The sequence below is a fragment of the Podarcis erhardii genome (assembly GCF_964252035.2).
Source record: "Podarcis erhardii genome assembly, chromosome: 13".
Lineage (NCBI taxonomy): Eukaryota > Metazoa > Chordata > Lepidosauria > Squamata > Lacertidae > Podarcis > Podarcis erhardii.
This window is the reverse complement of record NC_138502.1, coordinates 8481553-8499848: the sequence shown is the minus strand read 5'-3', so window position 1 is coordinate 8499848 and position 18296 is coordinate 8481553. Positions and strand designations below refer to the sequence as shown.

Here is an 18296-nt window from a genome sequence, read left to right as displayed (position 1 = left end):
GCACGAGCGTAGAAGTGCAACAGCCCTCTACCTTCAGACTCCAGCTCCTTGCAGAAGCACATAGGGGCCTCCTTCTGTGCCTGAAATCTGGAACCTTCTGCATGCAAAACACATTCATTCCCACTGAGCTGCGCTCCGTTCATTGCCTCCTCTCGGTGACTGGCATCCGGCACCGTAGAGCCACAGCAACCAGCCAGCTTCACATGAGAGGGAAAGGAGCAGCAGGAGCTCATCTTCACTTTGTGTGGAATTTCCCCCTGCCCTGAAGGGAGGAGAGGGTAGGAGCAAGAGGCTGGTCCCTCATCTCATGCAGCCTTTCAGTGGGATAATCCAAAGTCCAGGAGCAAGGTCTTACCCATCCCATCCCCTCTCCTCTGCCCAGAAGCTTCACCTTGCTGGTGAGCTGCTTCCAAGACCCAACAGCAAGGAATACAGGCAGAATAATGGGTGGGTTAGGGTCGAGGGAGTTGCAGCCTTCTACCTATCAATCACCAAGTGCCTCTAGGGGGTAAACAGCATCTTCCACAGGAACTGGGCTCTCGATTCTATGTCCCACATTCTTCCCAAGTCTCGGCTATGGAGAAAGAATCCATTTTGTTTTATTTATTTTAGAAAAAAAACCACCCTATATTAGGTTACAATCCATTGCTTTTGCCAGCACCCCCTGCAAAACACCCCCTTTGGTCCATCGCACTGAAATCTCCCCTTGTCTCCCCTCTACATATTCTTGGGCTTGGAGATGATTCCGTCTGGGTAACGTTGTTTGAACTGAGCCACCACATCTGGATCCAGCAGGTGGATTCCGTCCAGCTGGTTACCAAGCGTGATCCTAAGACGTGAGAGAGAGAGAGAGGATGGATTAAGGGGAGGGTGGAGGGAATGAGGAAAGGGGGTCTATATAAAATCTGTGTTGTGGTTCCAGTGTGAGGCTGAGTGAAGGACTGGTTAAAGGGCACTGGTGGAAAACGTTTGATTATTAGCTGCTGAGATCTGTAAGTGGGAAGAGAATGCCAAGGTATCTTTGGCTGAGCTCAGGCTCCTCACTCAGCCACAAATCGGCTGCATCCTAACCCAACTCATTCCCGTGGACAGGACTGCCCCCTAAATAATAGTAGCAATAACAATATCTGCCACCTACCCAGATCAGATCACCAGATCTCTGTCTATTTATTTAGAGTTGCCACCAAGCGTGATGTTGCATCTTTAAGGAAAACCTCATTTGACAGCCACCAACTTGGATGGTTTTCCAAGAGGACTGGACAAATTCAGGGAAGAGAAGGCCATCGAGGTGCTAATAGTGACATTGGCTATGCTCTGCCTCCACAACTGGAGGCAGCGATGTTTCTGAATCCCAGCTGCTGGAAACCACAGGAGGGGAGATGGCGCCTGTGCTACAATTCTGCTTGCTGGTTTCCCACTGGGGCATCAGGTTAGCCGCAGTGAGAAATGGATACTCGATTAGATGGACCTTTGGTCTGAGAACGCTCCTCTCCCATCTTCAGTTCCCAGGCAGACTTGCTCCCCTCAAGCTGAGCCCTGACCTGGCTGACTGCAAATGCTGCATAGGGGTCACAGCTCACATGTTTCCAGCAGCTGAGGCTCTTTGAAGCAGGGATGCGCTTGCCAAACTACAGTGCCTGGAATTCTTTGGTTAGGGAGGCCACAACTGTTGGTATGGTATTAAAGGAGACGTAATTCAGCAGGTTTAAGAGAGAGATGCAAACTTTGATTTGTGTAGGGCAGGAGTAGCTAACATGCTCTCCACATGCAGCTCCACAGCTGTGGCTGATGGGAGAGGGTAACAACATCTGGATGGCTACCCCTGTCTTAAACCTTTCCAAAGACTACTTGGGGTTGCTTTTCTTAAAAAACAACAACCCCATGTAGGGTGACTTCTTAATCTGGCATTAAGAGGAGCTCATTGACGTGTCTGATGTATACTCTCAGCAACATCCTTTAAACAGCACAAACAAATTCTGAAATTTACTCGGAAGTTTGAAAATCCGTCGAGCGATCTGAACGGACTTAAGATTCTAAAGCTAAATTTTCAAGTGGGTCCCAGAAAGGGCATAAAAATAATTCCCTTTCCTCGCATGGCTTGGGCTGGATTGGGAACAGCAAAGGATGCCAAGTCAGCCCATTGATCAATCTAGCTCAGTACTGACTGGCAACAGCTCTCCTGGGCTGCAGATGGGATATTCCCAGTCCTACTTGGGAGATCCCAGGGATTGAACCATGGACCACATTTCTAAATTCTGTCAAAGTTGACATGAGAACCATGGGCTTTGCCGCAGAGTTCAAATCTTAAAGAGAGAGTTGAGAGGTCATTCAACGGTTCAGGGTCAAGAGGGATGGGTGACGCTCACCAGTTGGGCTGGACGTTATGGGGTCGCCCAAAGAGCTCTATTTTGCGGGTCCCAGGCGAGAGCCGCTCAATCATGCCGTAGATCTCATCTGGCTTGTGACTGGTGGAGCGTACCTGCGGGACAGTAAATTTCACACACAGTAAATATTGTGTGTGTGTGTGTGGGGGGATCTTTCCGCCACCCCTAGATCGAGTGTTGGGCTGACCCAACTCTCTGCCTTACCTCTGCCACAATGACGTCGCAGTCGAGACCTCGGTTGAAGCCCTGGGGGTTTCCTTTCACCCCGACCTGCCCACAAAAAAAAAGATGGTTCAGGCACAATTGGGCTCCTCTGTAACACAATTGGGCTCCTCCCATTTACATGCAATGCTTTGCGTCCTCTATTGCAGGGTTCCTCAAAAGAAGGGGCGAGGCATTACCTTCCCCTCTAAGGTGAAGCCGCTAAGAGCAGCTTTTGCAAAGATAGTGTTGGGACTACATCTCCTATCATCTCTTCAGTGTTGGGGCTGATGGGAGTTGGAGTCCAACAACATTTGGAGGGCACGATGTTGGCTATCCCTGAGCTATCCGTTGCAGTGAATTGGCACTGTTATCACCTGCAATATTGCACGGACCAAGCGTTCTAAAGAAATAGGACACCCAGGAAAGGTGTTTTGACAGACTCCCCACCCCAGGCGAGGCAGAGAAGTACAGGCCACAGGCTAAGCATTTCAGTGAGCTTTGTGGAGCCCACAAAACAATGAGCAGTGGCCCAGGATTTATTCTCCACCCCCACCCCCCGCTGTAATCTAGTGTTCTCAATAATTTGGGTGTTCAGTTGTTTTCAGCCAGGGAAAGCCAGGGGGATGGAAAGGGCATGGGGTATCTCTCGGTTCTTTTCAACAGCCACGAGGGCTAGTAGCTTGCTTTTTTAAAGTCTCTCCAGCATGCCCAAGTTCTGCACTTGAGGGATTATACATGGACGAGCCAACATGCTGATAATTATAGACTGCCTGTGTGTCTCCCTCCACCCCAAAATAACCAGGACTCCTGTATGCTTTCCGTTTCCATGGGATTCCTAACCTAATTTCTCTCTCCCCCCCCCATCCCAATTACCAAGCAGTGCTCTTTGCCATGGTTGAGCCAGTGGCCTGTCCGCCCTGTCCGGATAATGCGCTGGAGCTGGTTTGTTTTCACCCAGATTATCTCATCTACTCGCTCGTACCTAGAAAGCAGAGGGAGGGGGGGAGGACAGCAGGCAGTGAGACTGAGCAGAAAGAAGAGGGGTTCCAGAAAGGAGAGGGCCCTCCACCTTTGGCACTTACCCCCAGAGATTCAGGCACTCCCGGCCGAGTTCCATGGCCCTTGCGGTTGCAACAGAGAGAGAAAAGAGCAATATGAATGGTGAATGAATCATGGCTGCGCATGAGTGGGGAAGAGAGAGACCCTTTCCGCCCCTGTCTCTTGTTGCCCCATAGTTGAATGGGTTGAGGCTGTTAACACTCTTTCCCACTCCAGAACAAGCTTGCTCCTACCTCACAGGTGGGAGAATCTCAATGTGTCTCTCCTGCCTCTTTTAACTGGCCCCCAGGCCACACGGGCCCTACTTCACAGCCTCTGTATTTTGGCTGCACTTGACCTCTGAGAATGCCTCTTGTCTGCCTGGATGGAGGCTAGAGTTCGGTGTGTACAGACCGTAGCCTACAGTACAAAGGCAGCATTTAGATTCATTGTTCCATCTGCTTTTTCCTCTGGTTCCACCCCTTCCTGGCCCTGAAAAGGTTACTTAGACCTAACATGGATCTATCTACCGCTCTAAGAAGCCAGGTTCTTCCTGGTTCTCTGTCGCCCTCTGGAGGTGACTCTGGGTCTTGCCGAGATGGCGGTACGTGGGAGAATCTGGTCCTGCCAGGCGTTTCTCAGCCACAGATCCCCTCCTGAGCCATGCTGCCTGGGGGCTGATGGGAGTTCAGAGCACAAGAATATTGGGAGGGCTGTAGGGTGGGGAATACCTGGTGTAGTGGTTAGACTGCTGGACCAGGGTTCAAATCCCGTCTTGGCCACCAAACTCACGGGGTGATGCTATCCCTCTGCCTGCCCTACCTGCCAGGGTCGTCATGAGCATGAAGGGGAAAGGGGAGATCCTCGGAGGAAGAACAAGCTGGGTTAATGTCCCATACCGGCCGGTGACCCACAGAAAGAGGAACCCCTCGTCCTGAAGGACGGGGATGTTAAGGCGCCTCATCTCGTCGTCCGTGAGGGTCCCGTATGGAAGCTCCATGTGGATGTCCCAAGGCGGGTCGGCCATCACGACAGCGAACTTGCCCAGGATGCTGACGTCAAGGTAGCGGATGTCGCAGCAAATCCACTGGGGGCAAAGAGAGGAAACGGGGAAGGGAATGCCTTAGAGAACATGGAGAAGTGCTTCAAAAAAACCCCAAAATACAGTGGACCCTCTGGATACGGATTTACCGTATTTTTTGCTCTATAAGACTCCCTTTTTCCCTCCAAAAAATAAGGGGAAATGTGTGTGCGTCTTATGGAGCGAATGCAGGCTGCGCAGCTATCCCAGAAGCCAGAACAGCAAGAGGGATCGCTGCTTTCGCTGCGCAGTGATCCCTCTTCTTGTTCTGGTTTCTGAGATTCAGAATATTTTTTTCTTGTTTTCCTCCTCCAAAAAGTAGGTCGTCTTGTGGTCTGGTGCATCTTATAGAGCGAAAAATACGGTAATTCGTTCCAGGGGTCTCTGCTCACCCCAAAAATCCGTAACCAGAGGCGCCACTTCTGTGCACGGCTGATAGAGCATTTCTGTGCATGCGTGAGCAGCGAAACCTGGAAAAATACTTCCGGGTTTGCTGCTTTTGCAACCCGAAGACTACATATCCGGATAGGGACGTAACCCGAGGTTCCACTGTAATTAAGGCGGCATCCGCAGGAAGCTGCCTCGTACCAAGTCATGGATGCCTCCCCACCTCCCCACCGCTGCAGATATCCGCTGGGGCCAGCCCTGGGTACCTGCGGAGGGAAAAGGCGGTCCACGCTGGAGTCCCTCCCCACCGCCTGGGGCAGCGCCAGCTCCTGGCCCGAGCTCAGCTCCCGCCCGCAAGGGGCGTCCAGGTCGGCACAGGCGTCGATTTCGTAGTGGACGTACTTGCAGGTGTCCATGTGGAAGCAGGTGTTGAGGAAGGAGCAGTCCCCCAGAGACTCGTCCGTGTGCTTGTTGATGATGCGGCTGCAAGGAGAAGGGGTGGCTGGCTGCTTCTCTAGATTTTACCTTGCTTCACGTCCACCTTGGACCGTTTCATATGAAGCCTCTGACACACACACACACCCCCCCGACTGCTCGACTGGATGCGATTTTAACAGGATTCACATATTTCTGGGTTTGGGCTTTACGATACGCGACTTTGAAAGGCCCGTGCGAAAGGCAACCTACAGTGGTACCCCGCAAGACGAAATTAATTCGTTCTGCGAGTTTTTTCGTCTTGCGATTTTTTTCGTCTTGCGAAGCACGGATTTTGGAAAAGCTTCAAAAATCACCAAAGTCTTCAAAAACCTCAAAAAAGGCTACTACATCGCGTGCTATGAGTTGCTCCTCGAAGTCAAGTCGCAACTGCACCCCCTGAATGCACGGAATCAGAATCAGAATCAGATTTTATTAAACGGTCACAGACCAGATTGGTTCGTACAGCTAGTCAGTGAAACATAACACCGGAAAAAACAAAGGACAATGAATGCACGGTTTCAAGAAAAAGGAAACAAACTTGCAAGACAAAGGAAACAAACTTGCAAGACGTTTCCGTCTTGCGAAGCAAGCCCATAGGGAAATCCGTCTTGCGAAGCAACTCAAAAAACAAAAAACTCTTTCATCTTGCGAGTTTTTCGTCTTACGAGGCATTCGTCTTGCGAGGTACCACTGTATCTTAATAATTAGAAATAAAATGGCAAACTAAATATCCCACCCCCTTGAAGGCACGGTTCAGATATGAATAATTATTAAAGTTCATCTAAACTGGTGGTTCTCTAAAGCAGTGGAATCAGTGGTGGGATTACCTAGTGGTGGGAGCTAAGAGGCAAGGGGTTGGCAGCAGGGGCACTGGAGTTGTGAATGACTTTGAAAAACTGGCATCGCTGGATCAAATTCATCAGTTTTGTTGGATTAATTAAACTAAACCACTTTAGCTGGATTTTGAATAAATGTGCAATTCATTGTTACTGTTTTGGATTTTGTTATTAAATTCCTTTACCTTCATCAGAGGATCAGTATACAGTTTTACAGTATAAAAACACAAAAATGTGTAACACAATACCAAACAAAACCATAACACCCCACCACTCTCACACAGTTTAAAAGGATATAGAGCCATGGTTCCCACAGGGGGGCAATTTGATTTTTAAGGGGGGCAATTTGAGAATGAGTTATTAACAGTTAATGGCTTTTTAGGTTTCCTCCATGTGAACTGGAGATCACTTTTTGAATAATAAGAATTATATGTTACCGGGGGGGGGGGGGTGGTGTGGATGGGGGAATCAGGATTTTCGAGATGCTTAGGTGGGACATGGCCAAAAAAAGGTTGGGAACCATAGATTAGTCAAAATCCTGATTATAGAGGAATGGTTTTTCCTGGCACCTAAAGGTATGTAATGAAGCTCCCCAGGGGAGAGCATTCCAAAAGCAGGGAGCCACTGTAGAAGAGGCCCGTTCTCATGTTGCCACACTCCGGACCTCACATGGAAGGGGCCTCAACTGATCAATGCAGGGTCTGGGTTGGTGCATACAGAGAGAGCCTGCCCTCAAGGTACAATGGCACCTTGGGTTAAGAACTTACCGTATTTTTTGCCCTATAGGACGCACTTTTCCCCCTCCAAAAATGAAGGGGAAATGTGTGTGCGTCCTATGGGGCGAATGCAGGCTTTCGCTGAATCCTGGAGAGCGAGAGGGGTCGGTGCGCACCGACCTCTCTCGCTCTCCAGGATTCAGGAAGCTCTGTGCAACCCTTGGGAGCCTGGCGCGGAGCCGCACCGGGCTCCCGAGGGTCGCGCAGAGCTGCCTGCACTCCCGGGCTTCGCGCAGCTCTGTGCGAAGTCGCGCCGGGCTCCCAAAGGTTGCGCAGAGCTGCCTGCATTCCGAAGCCTGGGGCGCGCTGAAAAGTGCGCCCGGGCTTCGCGCACCTCTCCGCAAGCCTGGGAAGACCGGTGCGGCTCCCTAGGCTTGCAGATAGCAGGCTGTTCTGGGGGCTGGGGTCGGGGGAAGCTCAGGCTTCCCCTGTGCCAGCCCCGTACCTGGGGGGGGGGGATAATTTTTTTTTCTTTATATCCCCACCAACCCAAAATAACTAGGTGCGTCCTATGGGGCGGTGCGCCCTATGGGGCGAAAAATACGGTAATTCGTTCTGGAGGTCTGTTCTTAACCTGAAACTGTTCTTAACCTGAAGCACCACTTTAGCTAATGGGGCCTCCTGCTGCTGCTGCGCAATTTCTGTTCTCATCCTGAAGCAAAGTTCTTAACCTGAGGTACTATTTCTGGGTTAGCAAAGTCTGTAACCTGAAGTGTCTGTAACCCGAGGTACCACTGTATTGCGGTCTGGGCCCTTTTAGGCTTTATAGGTCAAAACCAACCTTTTGAATTGGGCCCAGAAATTAATTGGCAGTTGGTGCAGCCGGGCCAGGATTGCCATTATATGCTTAAAACTATCTTGCCCCGTGGGGTGAGCAACCTGGCAGCCAAGTTCTGCACCAGCTGGAGTTTCCGAACCGTCTTCAGAAACTAGGTCACCTGCATCTTTAGTCTGATTCACTGGGGCTGGTTTTATAAAGCAAGGCCAAGACACGGCATGGAGAAAGAGCCCGGCGCTCAGTCACAAAGCCTGACTTCCAAGATCCTGCTCTAAAAGTTTCTGGAAGTCCTGCAGCATTTCCAAAACTGTTTCGGGGCTCACTGAACCCCAGAGGCTCACCGGAAGTGGAGCTTTCGGCACGGCCGGTCGGCGTCGCTGGCCTTCATGCACTCCTCTTTGGTTCCGTAGTCGCAAAACTCTTGCACCTGCGCCCGGCCTCGCGAGCGAAACTTCTCCACAATGGACTGCTCCTTGGCCGTCGTCGTGTTCAGCAGCTCCAAGATCTCCTGGCTCACCTGGGGAGGCAAGGAGGCCGAGACCAGGTCAGTGGAAAGAAAGACACACACAAAAAAATTGCCTGGGCTTCCAGTCTTCATGGTTCCAACTGGAATTAATCTTCATTTCTGGTCTCCATCCACATTGCTTGCTAAGAGGGCAGGTATTTTTCTTAGGGGGGGGAGGGCTTTTTTCTTTTTAAGGGGAGGTATATGTCATCATATCGGGAGCTCCCACATGCGGCCAATCCTTCCTGAAAGCAGGGCTTGGCGTTTGGAGCTAAATGACTGCAAGCCCCACTCGTCTCCTGGGTTGAGTTTGAGCCAGGATGCAAAGGCAAAAATGCTACTTTGCAGCCACAGTTTGAAGGCATGCCTGAAATGGAAAGAATCAAGGATTCTCTTCTTTGAAGTTGCAAGAAGAAGAGTTTGGATTTGATATCCCGCTTTATCACTACCCTAAGGAGTCTCAAAGCGGCTAACATTCTCCTTTCCCTTCCTCCCCCACAACAAACACTCTGTGAGGTGAGTGGGGCTGAGAGACTTCAAAGAAGTGTGACTGGCCCAAGGTCACCCAGCAGCTGCATGTGGAGGAGTGGGGAAGCGAACCCGGTTCACCAGATTACGAATCTACCGCTCTTAACCACTACACCACACTGTCATTGTGATATCAGCTGACGTGACAGGTGTGCGGACACACCCACTTGTAAAAGTGGCCCACAGCGTGTATGTGTGTGTGCGTGTGCGCGCTCAGCATCCTCCCTGCTGGCCAGATCCTGACCCCCACCCCTAGGGTACACCATCCAACTGACCATCGACGGAGACAGCACACTGGGAAAATTATGGACTCTAGACCCCAAGCATGCAGACCTGCCCAGGTGTTGCTATGTGCAGGGATGCCCTGCTGACCTTTCAGCCACCCTGTGAAGTTTGTGGGGCAGCAGTACACAAGAGAGCCTTCTCTGTGGTGGCCCCCCAAACTGTGGAATGTTTCCCCTTCCAAGGTGCATCTGGCCTTCTCACTACAGTTGTACCTTGGATCATGAACGCCTTGATACTCGGATGTTTCGGCTCCTGAACGCCGCAAACCCGGAAGTGAGTGTTCTGGTGTGCGAACATTCTTTGGAACCCGAACATCCGACGGAGCCTCCGTAGCTTCTGATTGGCTGCAGGAGTTTCCTGCAGCCATTCAGAAGCCGCGCTTTGGTTTCTGGATGTTTTGGAAGTCGAACGGACTTCCGGAACGGATTCCATTCGACTTCCAAGTTACGACTGTGTATACATTTCAACGTCAGATCAGGAGCGCCTTTTTTCTGTACAGGTCTTTGAGGGGTGCAGCATCAGATCAGAATACACCTCCAGTATAAATGTCTAGGTATTGCACTGAGATGTACATAACCCAATGCCTAATCCTAAAATAAAACAAATTTTGCCAGGACCGGCTGGTGCTCATTGGGTGGAAAGCAGAGAGGCCAACAGCAGGTGGCGCCAGAGCCAATGACAGCTGGAGCCAACTAATTCTCTTTATGCTGTCATTTCCCTCCCTGCTGACGTCTTCAAGGGCAACACTTAGTGTAAAAAGGAGGTTATTGTAAAGCATCTTTACAATAAGCTAGTTGATTGGATAACTGATGATGCTATTCTTGCCAAAGAGCAAGCAGGATTTAGACAAGGCAGATCAGCTACAGACCATTGCTTTGAACTAGCCCATTTTATAGATAAGTATGTTAAGAAACCAGGTAGTGTGCTCTATGCAGCTTTCATTGATCTGAAAGCTGCATTCGATTCAATCTCTTGAATAAGACTGTTGGAATAAGTTGAACGCTTCAAGTATAGACAAAAGATTATTGTTCTTGATTAAATGCCTATAAGAAAACACTGTGCTGAAAGTGCGTAGCTCTACAAATGGGAAGCTCACAGGAGCCGTGCCAGGCACAAAGGGAGTTAAGCAAGCTTGTATCCTAGCTCATTGTATCCTAGCTCATTGTATCCCCCATTGTTTAATTTACATATAAATGATATTGTATTACTATGCGTTTATTTATATTGTATAGATCTAATATCAGCTGAGGAAGCCCTTCGGGGTGAAACAAGAGAGATATCCGGAAACCTTGTTCTGCCCAAGTTAGCAGTTTGTACCTGCACCAGCAGTCTACATCAGCTGTGTTGTTCTCGTTACCTTGAAGACTTTTCTATTTTTACCTAAGGATTGTGTTACACAGGAACTCACAAGAAAAAACGGATAAGAAAAGAAGAAATGTATTTTCATAGGTTATATATCGTATATATGAACTGTATATGCTGCACATACTGGGCTAGACCTTTATGTTAGGAAACAACCAATAAAATGTTCACTGTTATGGTTATTCAGCCTGTTGCACTTTGTGTATTGTGATTACTTTATTTCTATCTCAAACAAAAGGGGGCCTGAAAAGACTGGTGACTGGGAGCGGCCGCCGAGACCATATAACACCAGTCTTGAAAGACCTACACTGGTTCCCAGTATGTTTCCAAGACCAATTCAAAGTGTTGGTGCTGACCTTTAAAGCCCTAGACGGCCTCGGTCCAGTATACCTGAAGGAGCGTCTCTACCTCCATCTTTCTGCCTGAGGTCCAGTGCCGAGGGCCTTCTGGCGGTTCCCTCGCTGCAAGAAGCCAAGTTACAGGGAAGCAGGCAGAGGGCCTTCTCGGTAGTGGCACCCGCCCTGTGGAGCGCCCTCCCACCAAATGTCAAAGACAAAAATAACTACCAAACTTTTAGAAGACATCTGAAGGCAGCTCTGTTTAGGGAGGCTTTTAATGTTTAATGGGTTATTGTATTTTAGTGTTCTGTTGGAAGCTGCCCAGAGTGGCTGGGGAAACCCAGCCAGATGGGCGGGGTATAAATAATAAATTATTATTATTATTATTATTATTATTATTATTATTATTATTATTGATGAGGGCATCCTCAGGATACTGCCAAAGGGAACAGCTGGCTGTGAATTACAAGAAAACTTGAGGAGGAAGTTGTCAGGCAGTGGCCTCCTCAGGATAAGATGGACAAGTGAGGGCTGGCCGAGGGCGGGCTGGGGTTGGTGAGGCAGTGCGCCATTTGCCCTCAGGGACCAGACTCCGCTGGTTTTTCACGACCACCCTGGGATTTAGCAGCCGTCCCTCCCTCCCCTCCCTTTTTTTTTTAACTTTTATTTTGCTTTAAACAGGTACAGTGGTGCCCTGCAAGATGAATGCCTCGCAAGACGAAAAACCCGCTAGATGAAAGGGTTTTCCGTTTTTCGACGCACTTCGCAAGATGAATTTCCCTATGGGCTTGCTTCACAAGACGAAAACGTCTTGCGAGTCTTGTGATTTTTTTCGCTTCCCCCCCCTTTTCTAAGCCGCTAAGCCGCTAATAGCCTTTTAGCCGCTAAGCCTTTAATAGCCGCTAAGCCGCTAATAGCGCTAATCCGCTAATAGGGATGCTTCGCAAGACGAAAAAACCGCTAGACGGAGAGACTCGCGGAACGTATTATTTTCGTCTTGCGAGGCACCACTGTACATATAAATATAGACAACCAAAATTACAAAGGAAAATTCCTTAATAGTAATGAAAAAAAAACTAAAAAAACTACAAAAAATATCGAAGTACATGACACAGAACATAAGCAACTATGGGAAAGATAAAAGAAAAGAAAAAAGAAAAATAGGGAGGAAAAGAAAAAGAAAAAGAAAAAGGAAGATGAGCCAAAGCAGGAAAGCTCATCTATTGTACACTTCCGTCAAGCTCACAACAGATCATTATTCTTATCAGTTATCTCTATCTGCATTCCAAAAGAATCCCTCATCTTGGTATCTGGGAACATTTCTCTATGCAGTATCATTCTAAACATAGCCAGATCTTTCTTGCTGAGCCCTTGTCCCCTAAATAATTATTTAAACATTCCCATTCTTCTTTCACCAATTTTTTAGGTTTATCTCTTATTGCATCTGTCAGCTTTGCGAGCTCCAAGCACTTGCACAATTTGACTACCCATTCCCCTCCCCTACCTTCTTGCTCTGCTGCTCCTTCGTCGACTGCTGGCTCAGCAGGCTCTCAATCTCCAGGTCCAGGTCCGAAGCCTGCTTGCGAGACTTCTTGGGGGGCTCCTTGAGCACCTCGGAAGACGCCAAGGCAGAGGGAGCGGCCCCGGACGCGGAGGCGGGAACCCCAGCATCCTGCTCCCCGGCTCTCCTCTTTGGCCCTCCGGGCCCGACCCCTTCCCCGGAGTCCTTCTTCTCGGCCACGGCACCCATCATGGCGGAGAGCTTGGAGTGGTCAGCGTAGGTGACCAGCATGGGCTGGTCGTCATCCTGGAGGAGGCCCCGTTTGACCTCGATGAGCTCCTGCGCCGCAAACTTCTGCAAGAGACTTTCCACGCTCCGCTGAGTGGCGGGGGCTTCGGGCTGCGGGAGAAGGAGTAGGCCAGTCAGAGGAGGTTGAGGAGGTGTGGACCGGCAGCATCAGACAACAGGGGAGTGGAAGAGCTGCGGCTCAGTGGCAAAGCATCTGCCTTGCATGCAAAAGGTCCTGGGTTCAATCCCCAGCATCTTCAGGTAGGGCTGGGAGACACCAGTCTGAAGCCATGGAAAGAGACTGCCAGTCAGTGTAGAGAATAATAATAATAATAATAATAATAATAATAATAATAATAATAAATACCCCGCCCTCCCCAGCCAAGGCCGGGCTCAGGGCGGCTAACAAGCAATAATAAAAACAAGTTGAATGATTACAACTTAAAAACAAAATTAAAATACAACATCAAAATATTGAAACATTAAAATATTAAAATGCAGCCTCATCGCAGGAGGAGAAAGGAAAAGAAAAAAGAAAGAGAGGGAGGGAATCAAATTGGCTCCAAGCCAAAGGCCAGGTGGAACAACTCTGTCTTACAGGCCCTGCGGAAAGAAATCAGATCCTGCAGGGCCCTGGTCTCATGAGGCAGAGTGTTCCACCAGACCGGAGCCAGAGTTGAAAAGGCCCTGGCTCTGGTTGAAGCCAATCTAACTTCCTTAGGGCCCGGGAAAACTAGGGTGTTGTTATTTATGGACCTTGAGGTTCTCCGTGGGGCATACCGGGTGAGGCGGTCCCGTAGGTACGAGGGTCCTAGGCCGTATAGGGCTTTAAAGGTCAAAAGCAGCACCTTAAATCTGACCCTGTACTCCACCGGGAGCCAGTGCAGCTGGAAAAGCACTGGGTGAATATGCTCCCATGGCAGAGACCCTGTGAATACTGAGACAACTTCCTATGTTTCTATGAGACCATCCTGTCACGATCAAAACAGCAACAGACTAAGCAAAGCAGCAACAAATAAACTGCTTAACCTCACCGAGTTTATATGGAACATGTAAGCTTTTGCTCTGCTCTGGAGAGAGAGGGGAAATTGCTACAGCAAATGGGAGGCAGGGATGGTCCCTTGGCTCTGCTGAGATATCAGCCTGCTTTTTTTGTCTCTTCCTTTTAATGGCTGTTCCATCAAACTACCAGAACAGTTTCCATCTCATCTGGTCATTATAAGAAAGCTAATTTTAAAAACCGGTGCCCAAGCAACTTTTTCCCTCCCCACTCCCCATCCTTGTCTTCCTTTCATGTCTTTTAAATTACAGCCATACCTCGGAAGTCGAACAAAATCCGTCCCAGAAATCCGTTCGACTTCCAAAACATTCGAAAACCAAAGTGTGGCTTCTGATTGGTTGCAGGAAGCTCCTGCAGCCAATCAGAAGCCCTGTAAGCCCCGTTGGACATTCGGCTTCTGAAAGAACATTCGAAAACCGGAATACTCACTTCCAGGTTTTGGTCGTTCGGGAGCCGATTTGTTTGGGAGCCAAGGTGTTTGAGATCCAAGGTATGACTGTATAAGCCCGGACACAGACTGTCTTGGTGTTTTGATTTTAATGATCTGCAAGGCCTCTCTGGGAGCCTCTGCCACCGAAGAGTGGAATTTGGGGGTGCATCTGGGGACAGAAAATCATACTTAAAGAGCCATGGCTTTTGGGTGCCCTGATGGGGAGGAAGCATAGCTAATGCCATTCTGTTTTTATTGTAATTATTTGTAAGTTTTAAACTGCCTTTACATATGTATAGTTTAAATTCTATTAATGTCTTATTTTTTATTATCCCCCCCCCATGTTTTTTTAGTGATTTTTGTTTTTATCTGTAAGCCACCTTGAGTCCCATCAGGGAAAAAGGTGGGAGTTTAAATAAATTAATAATAAAGCTTTAGTTGTTTTTCTTTGCAACAAAGTGGACCATGTCCCGCTCACTTTTTAAAGAATAAACAAGACTCTTAGGATCCTGCAGAGGATATTATTGTAGTAACCAGAAGTTTCATGAGAGTATATATTTAAAGAAGATGAATCAAAGAACAAATTAGGTTAATTTGGATATGCAGAAGATATTAAAAATAAAGTTAAGGAGGGGGAAGGAAGTCAAGTTTTGAAATGTCAAAATGATTGTAAAATTAATGAAATGTTCAAAAGTAGTGAAATGTAAAAACTTGAAAAGTATAAATAATTTTTAATAATAATGATAATGATAATGATAATGGATCCTGCAGAGGATGTTCCAACTCCCAAATAAACCTGGGGGTCCCTAAAAGTGAACAGACCAATGGGAAGAATGTAGACCTTGCATTCGTGAGAGGGCAAGTCAGGGGAGAAGCAGACAATGACATCCAATCAGGTTTATTGCTTTGATGCTCACCGTGGAAATGGCATGGCAGATAGACAAGGCGTCTGTGGGTAGGGCCAGTCCTAAGTCGGAGAGGTGATGCAGGAGCTTCTTCTCAAGCTCAGGATCAGCCACGAGATCCCCTGGCTCAGTGGCGGTGCTGGGCGTGACGGACGAAGGAACCGGACTGTCGCTTCGAAAGGGAGGGCTGAGGGCCAGGTCCGGATTCCTCAGGTCTGATGTAAGGAGAGATGAGGTCATTAAAGAAGAGCGTCGTTGCTGGATCAGGCCAAAGGCCCATCCAGTCTAGTTTTCTGCTCCCGCAGAGGCTTGCTAAAGGAAGCCTGAAAGCAGAACCTGAGTATCCCAGCACTCTCCCCATTTGCAGTTCCCAGCAAGTGGAACTCAAAGGCATCCTGCCTCTTATGTTCTACTATGATGCTTGCTACCTGGCCACTTTTGGAAACACAGCATTGGTTCCTTTTAAAACCGATTTTTTCATGGAGGAAGACAAGCAACTAAAAGAAAGAAGAGTAAAGAACAGAACAGCTCCTGCCGGATCAGCTCACATTAAAAATACAGTAACCGTGGATACATCCATCTTAGGTAAAGGTAGGGTACCCCTGCCTGTACGGGCCAGTCTTGACAGACTCTGGGGTTGGTGCGCCCATCTCACTCAAGAGGCCAGGGGCCAGCGCTGTCCGGAGACACTTCCGGGTCACATGGCCAGCGTGACAAAGCTGCATCTGGCGAGCCAGCGCAGCACACGGAAACACCGTTTACCTTCCCGCCAGTAAGCGATCCCTATTTATCTACTTGCATCCGGGGGTGCTTTCGAACTGCTAGGTTGGCAGGCACTGGGACCGAGCAGCGGGAGCGCACCCTGCCGCGGGGATTCGAACCGCCGACCTGACGATCGGCAAGCCCTAGGCGCTGAGGCTTTTACCCACAGCGCCACCCGACATCCATCTTAGGCTAAGCATATATATTGACAAATGCCCTCCAAAGGCAGGCTTCGCAGCCACTGCGTAATGTAGGCCACTGTCAATTAATAAATGAAAACAACAACAGATACAAAAGCTTTATGGAATACGCAGAAACGGCGAAACTTACCGGAAAAATAAGAAATCAAGATAATAAGAAATCAAGAATGGAAATGGTTTGTTGAATATTTACAAACAAACTGTAAACAGTTAAGAACATTGGGAGGATTATTGTAACAACCTGAAGTTCTATAAGAGCAGGCTTCCTCAACCTTGGCCCTCCAGATGTTTTTGGCCTACAACTCCCATGATCCCTAGCTAGCAGGACCAGTGGTCAGGGCTGATGGGAATTGTAGTCTCAAAACATCTGGAGGGCCAAGGTTGAGGAAGCCTGTATAAGAGTATACATTTAAAGTAGATGAATAAATGATTAAGTAAATTTGGAATACACAGAAAATATTTTTTTAAAAAAATTAAGGAACCATAAAGAGGAGGAAGGAAGTCGTGTTTTGAAGTGTTAAAATGATTTGTAACATTACTGAAATGCATAAAATCGAAAAATAAATAAATGAAAGCAACTAGATGATGCACAGAGGGGCACCCATGCAAAGACGAGGCTGTCCAGAAGATGTATTTAGGCGCAGCGAGGATACTGGATCCGATTCACCGGGGCTCTTTAAAAAAATACGTTCTGGACCTGTTCTTGGGTGGTTCGGCAACCAACCCTCCTTTCCTAGGGACCTCTGGGAACTGTAGCTCCGTGAGGAGAATAGGAGTGTCTCCTGACAAGCTACAATTCTCAGGATTTGGGAAACCAAAACTCTTCAAAGTGGCATGGTAACGCTTTAACTGTAGGGTGCAAAAGGGAGCCTCAGCCATACTCAGAGGAGAATGGACTTCAGCTATTCGCGCCTAGCCTAGGTCCATTAATACCAATGGGTCTACTCTGAGCAGGGCTTACTTGGATGCAGCGCTGCCCTGGTGCTTCCTAGCATCCTATCCTATCCTATCCTATCCTATCCTATCCTATCCTATCCTATCCTATCCTATCCACACACCCCTGCGCTTCCTTCGCCTGCTTCCCTTACCCAGGGGGTCCTGCTTGCGCCTCCGCTGCAGCCGCTCCCGCAGCGAGTCCAGCTGCTTCTTGTGAGCCTGGATCGAGCTCCATGTGTCCGACATCGCCCCCGGTTAGCCGGGCAGCGGCTGTCCCGGCAGAGGGGAGGGCCGGGTTGAGAAGGACCGGAAGTACCCCGTGGGGGACGGAGATAAGGGAAGCACACTTCCCGTCGCGTGCCCGTAGTTCGAAGCTGAAACCGGGCAGCCGGTGGGGAGCCGCCATCTTTGCTTAAGGCGGCGAAGCTCAAGGGGCCATTTTTGTAGTGGGTTCGAGTCTCTACTACACCACCGACGTAAGAAAGTACTGTACAGTATTAGGAGGATAGTGTTTTTGTCCGGAGGCTGGGAATGATGAGAGCTGAGGAGAGCCGCAGCCATTGGATCTCTCTCTCACACACACAGTGCTTTTTTTCTTAAAAAAAATGTTTAGGGGGTACTCTCATTTTTATTCAAGAAAAATCACCATTTTATAGTTCAAATCGGGGGAAATAAATATATTAAACGGACAAAAGTACAAAGATTCGCAAAATGTTTAGGGTATGCGTACCCTCCAGAAAAAAAGCACTGTATTTTTATAATTTTTATATAAATATTTGGGCAGCATTATGTCCTACCCAATCTCCAAATACAGTAGAAACCAATCCAGGCCTTCTTTCGGGTGCAGGAAATCTGATCTTGTTTAAAAATTGTACTTTGAGAACAAAACAAAAAAGCACACACACAACCGTACTCTTAATTAGCGAAGGCCAAGGTTTCCAGGGACGCAGGTGGTGCTGTGGGTAAAACCTCAGTGCCTAGGACTTGCCGATCGATCGTATGGTCGGCGGTTTGAATCCCCACAGCGGGATGAGCTCCCGTCGTTCGGTCCCAGCTCCTGCCCACCTAGCAGTTCGAAAGCACCCTTAAGTGCAAGTAGATAAATAGGGACCGCTTTATAGTGGGAAGGTAAACGGCGTTTCCGCACTGGTGCAGGCTCTCCAGAGCAGCTTCGTCACACTCGCCACGTGACCCGGAAGTGTCTCCGGACAGCGCTGGCCCCCGGCCTCTTAAGC

At 48.7% G+C, this 18296-nt stretch overlaps 1 protein-coding gene across 1 annotated transcript; it reads right to left on the bottom strand.

The window, feature by feature from the left end:
- Window positions 1–575: 575 nt before the first annotated feature.
- METTL3 (methyltransferase 3, N6-adenosine-methyltransferase complex catalytic subunit) lies at window positions 576–17374 on the bottom strand. The gene is made up of 11 exons (XM_081836204.1): window positions 17214–17374; window positions 15176–15378; window positions 12484–12879; window positions 8303–8478; window positions 5361–5577; window positions 4526–4713; window positions 3671–3709; window positions 3462–3570; window positions 2589–2654; window positions 2367–2479; window positions 576–829 (listed from the first exon to the last, which is right to left on the bottom strand). The coding sequence occupies exons 1-11, from the start codon at window positions 17305–17307 to the stop codon at window positions 718–720; spliced, it is 1713 nt and encodes a 570-aa protein (XP_081692330.1). The 5' UTR covers window positions 17308–17374; the 3' UTR covers window positions 576–717.
- Between the last annotated feature and the right edge of the window lie 922 nt (window positions 17375–18296).

Coding starts and splice junctions, on each gene's coding strand:
- METTL3 (XM_081836204.1), bottom strand. CDS start 17,307: ATGTCGGACACATGGAGCTCGATCCAGGCTCACAAGAAGCAGCTGGAC. Junction 8,479..12,483: donor AGGAGCAGCAGAGCAAGAAG/GTAGGGGAGGGG, acceptor TTGCCTCCCCAG/GTGAGCCAGGAGATCTTGGA. Junction 830..2,366: donor CATAACGTCCAGCCCAACTG/GTGAGCGTCACC, acceptor CTCACGTCTTAG/GATCACGCTTGGTAACCAGC.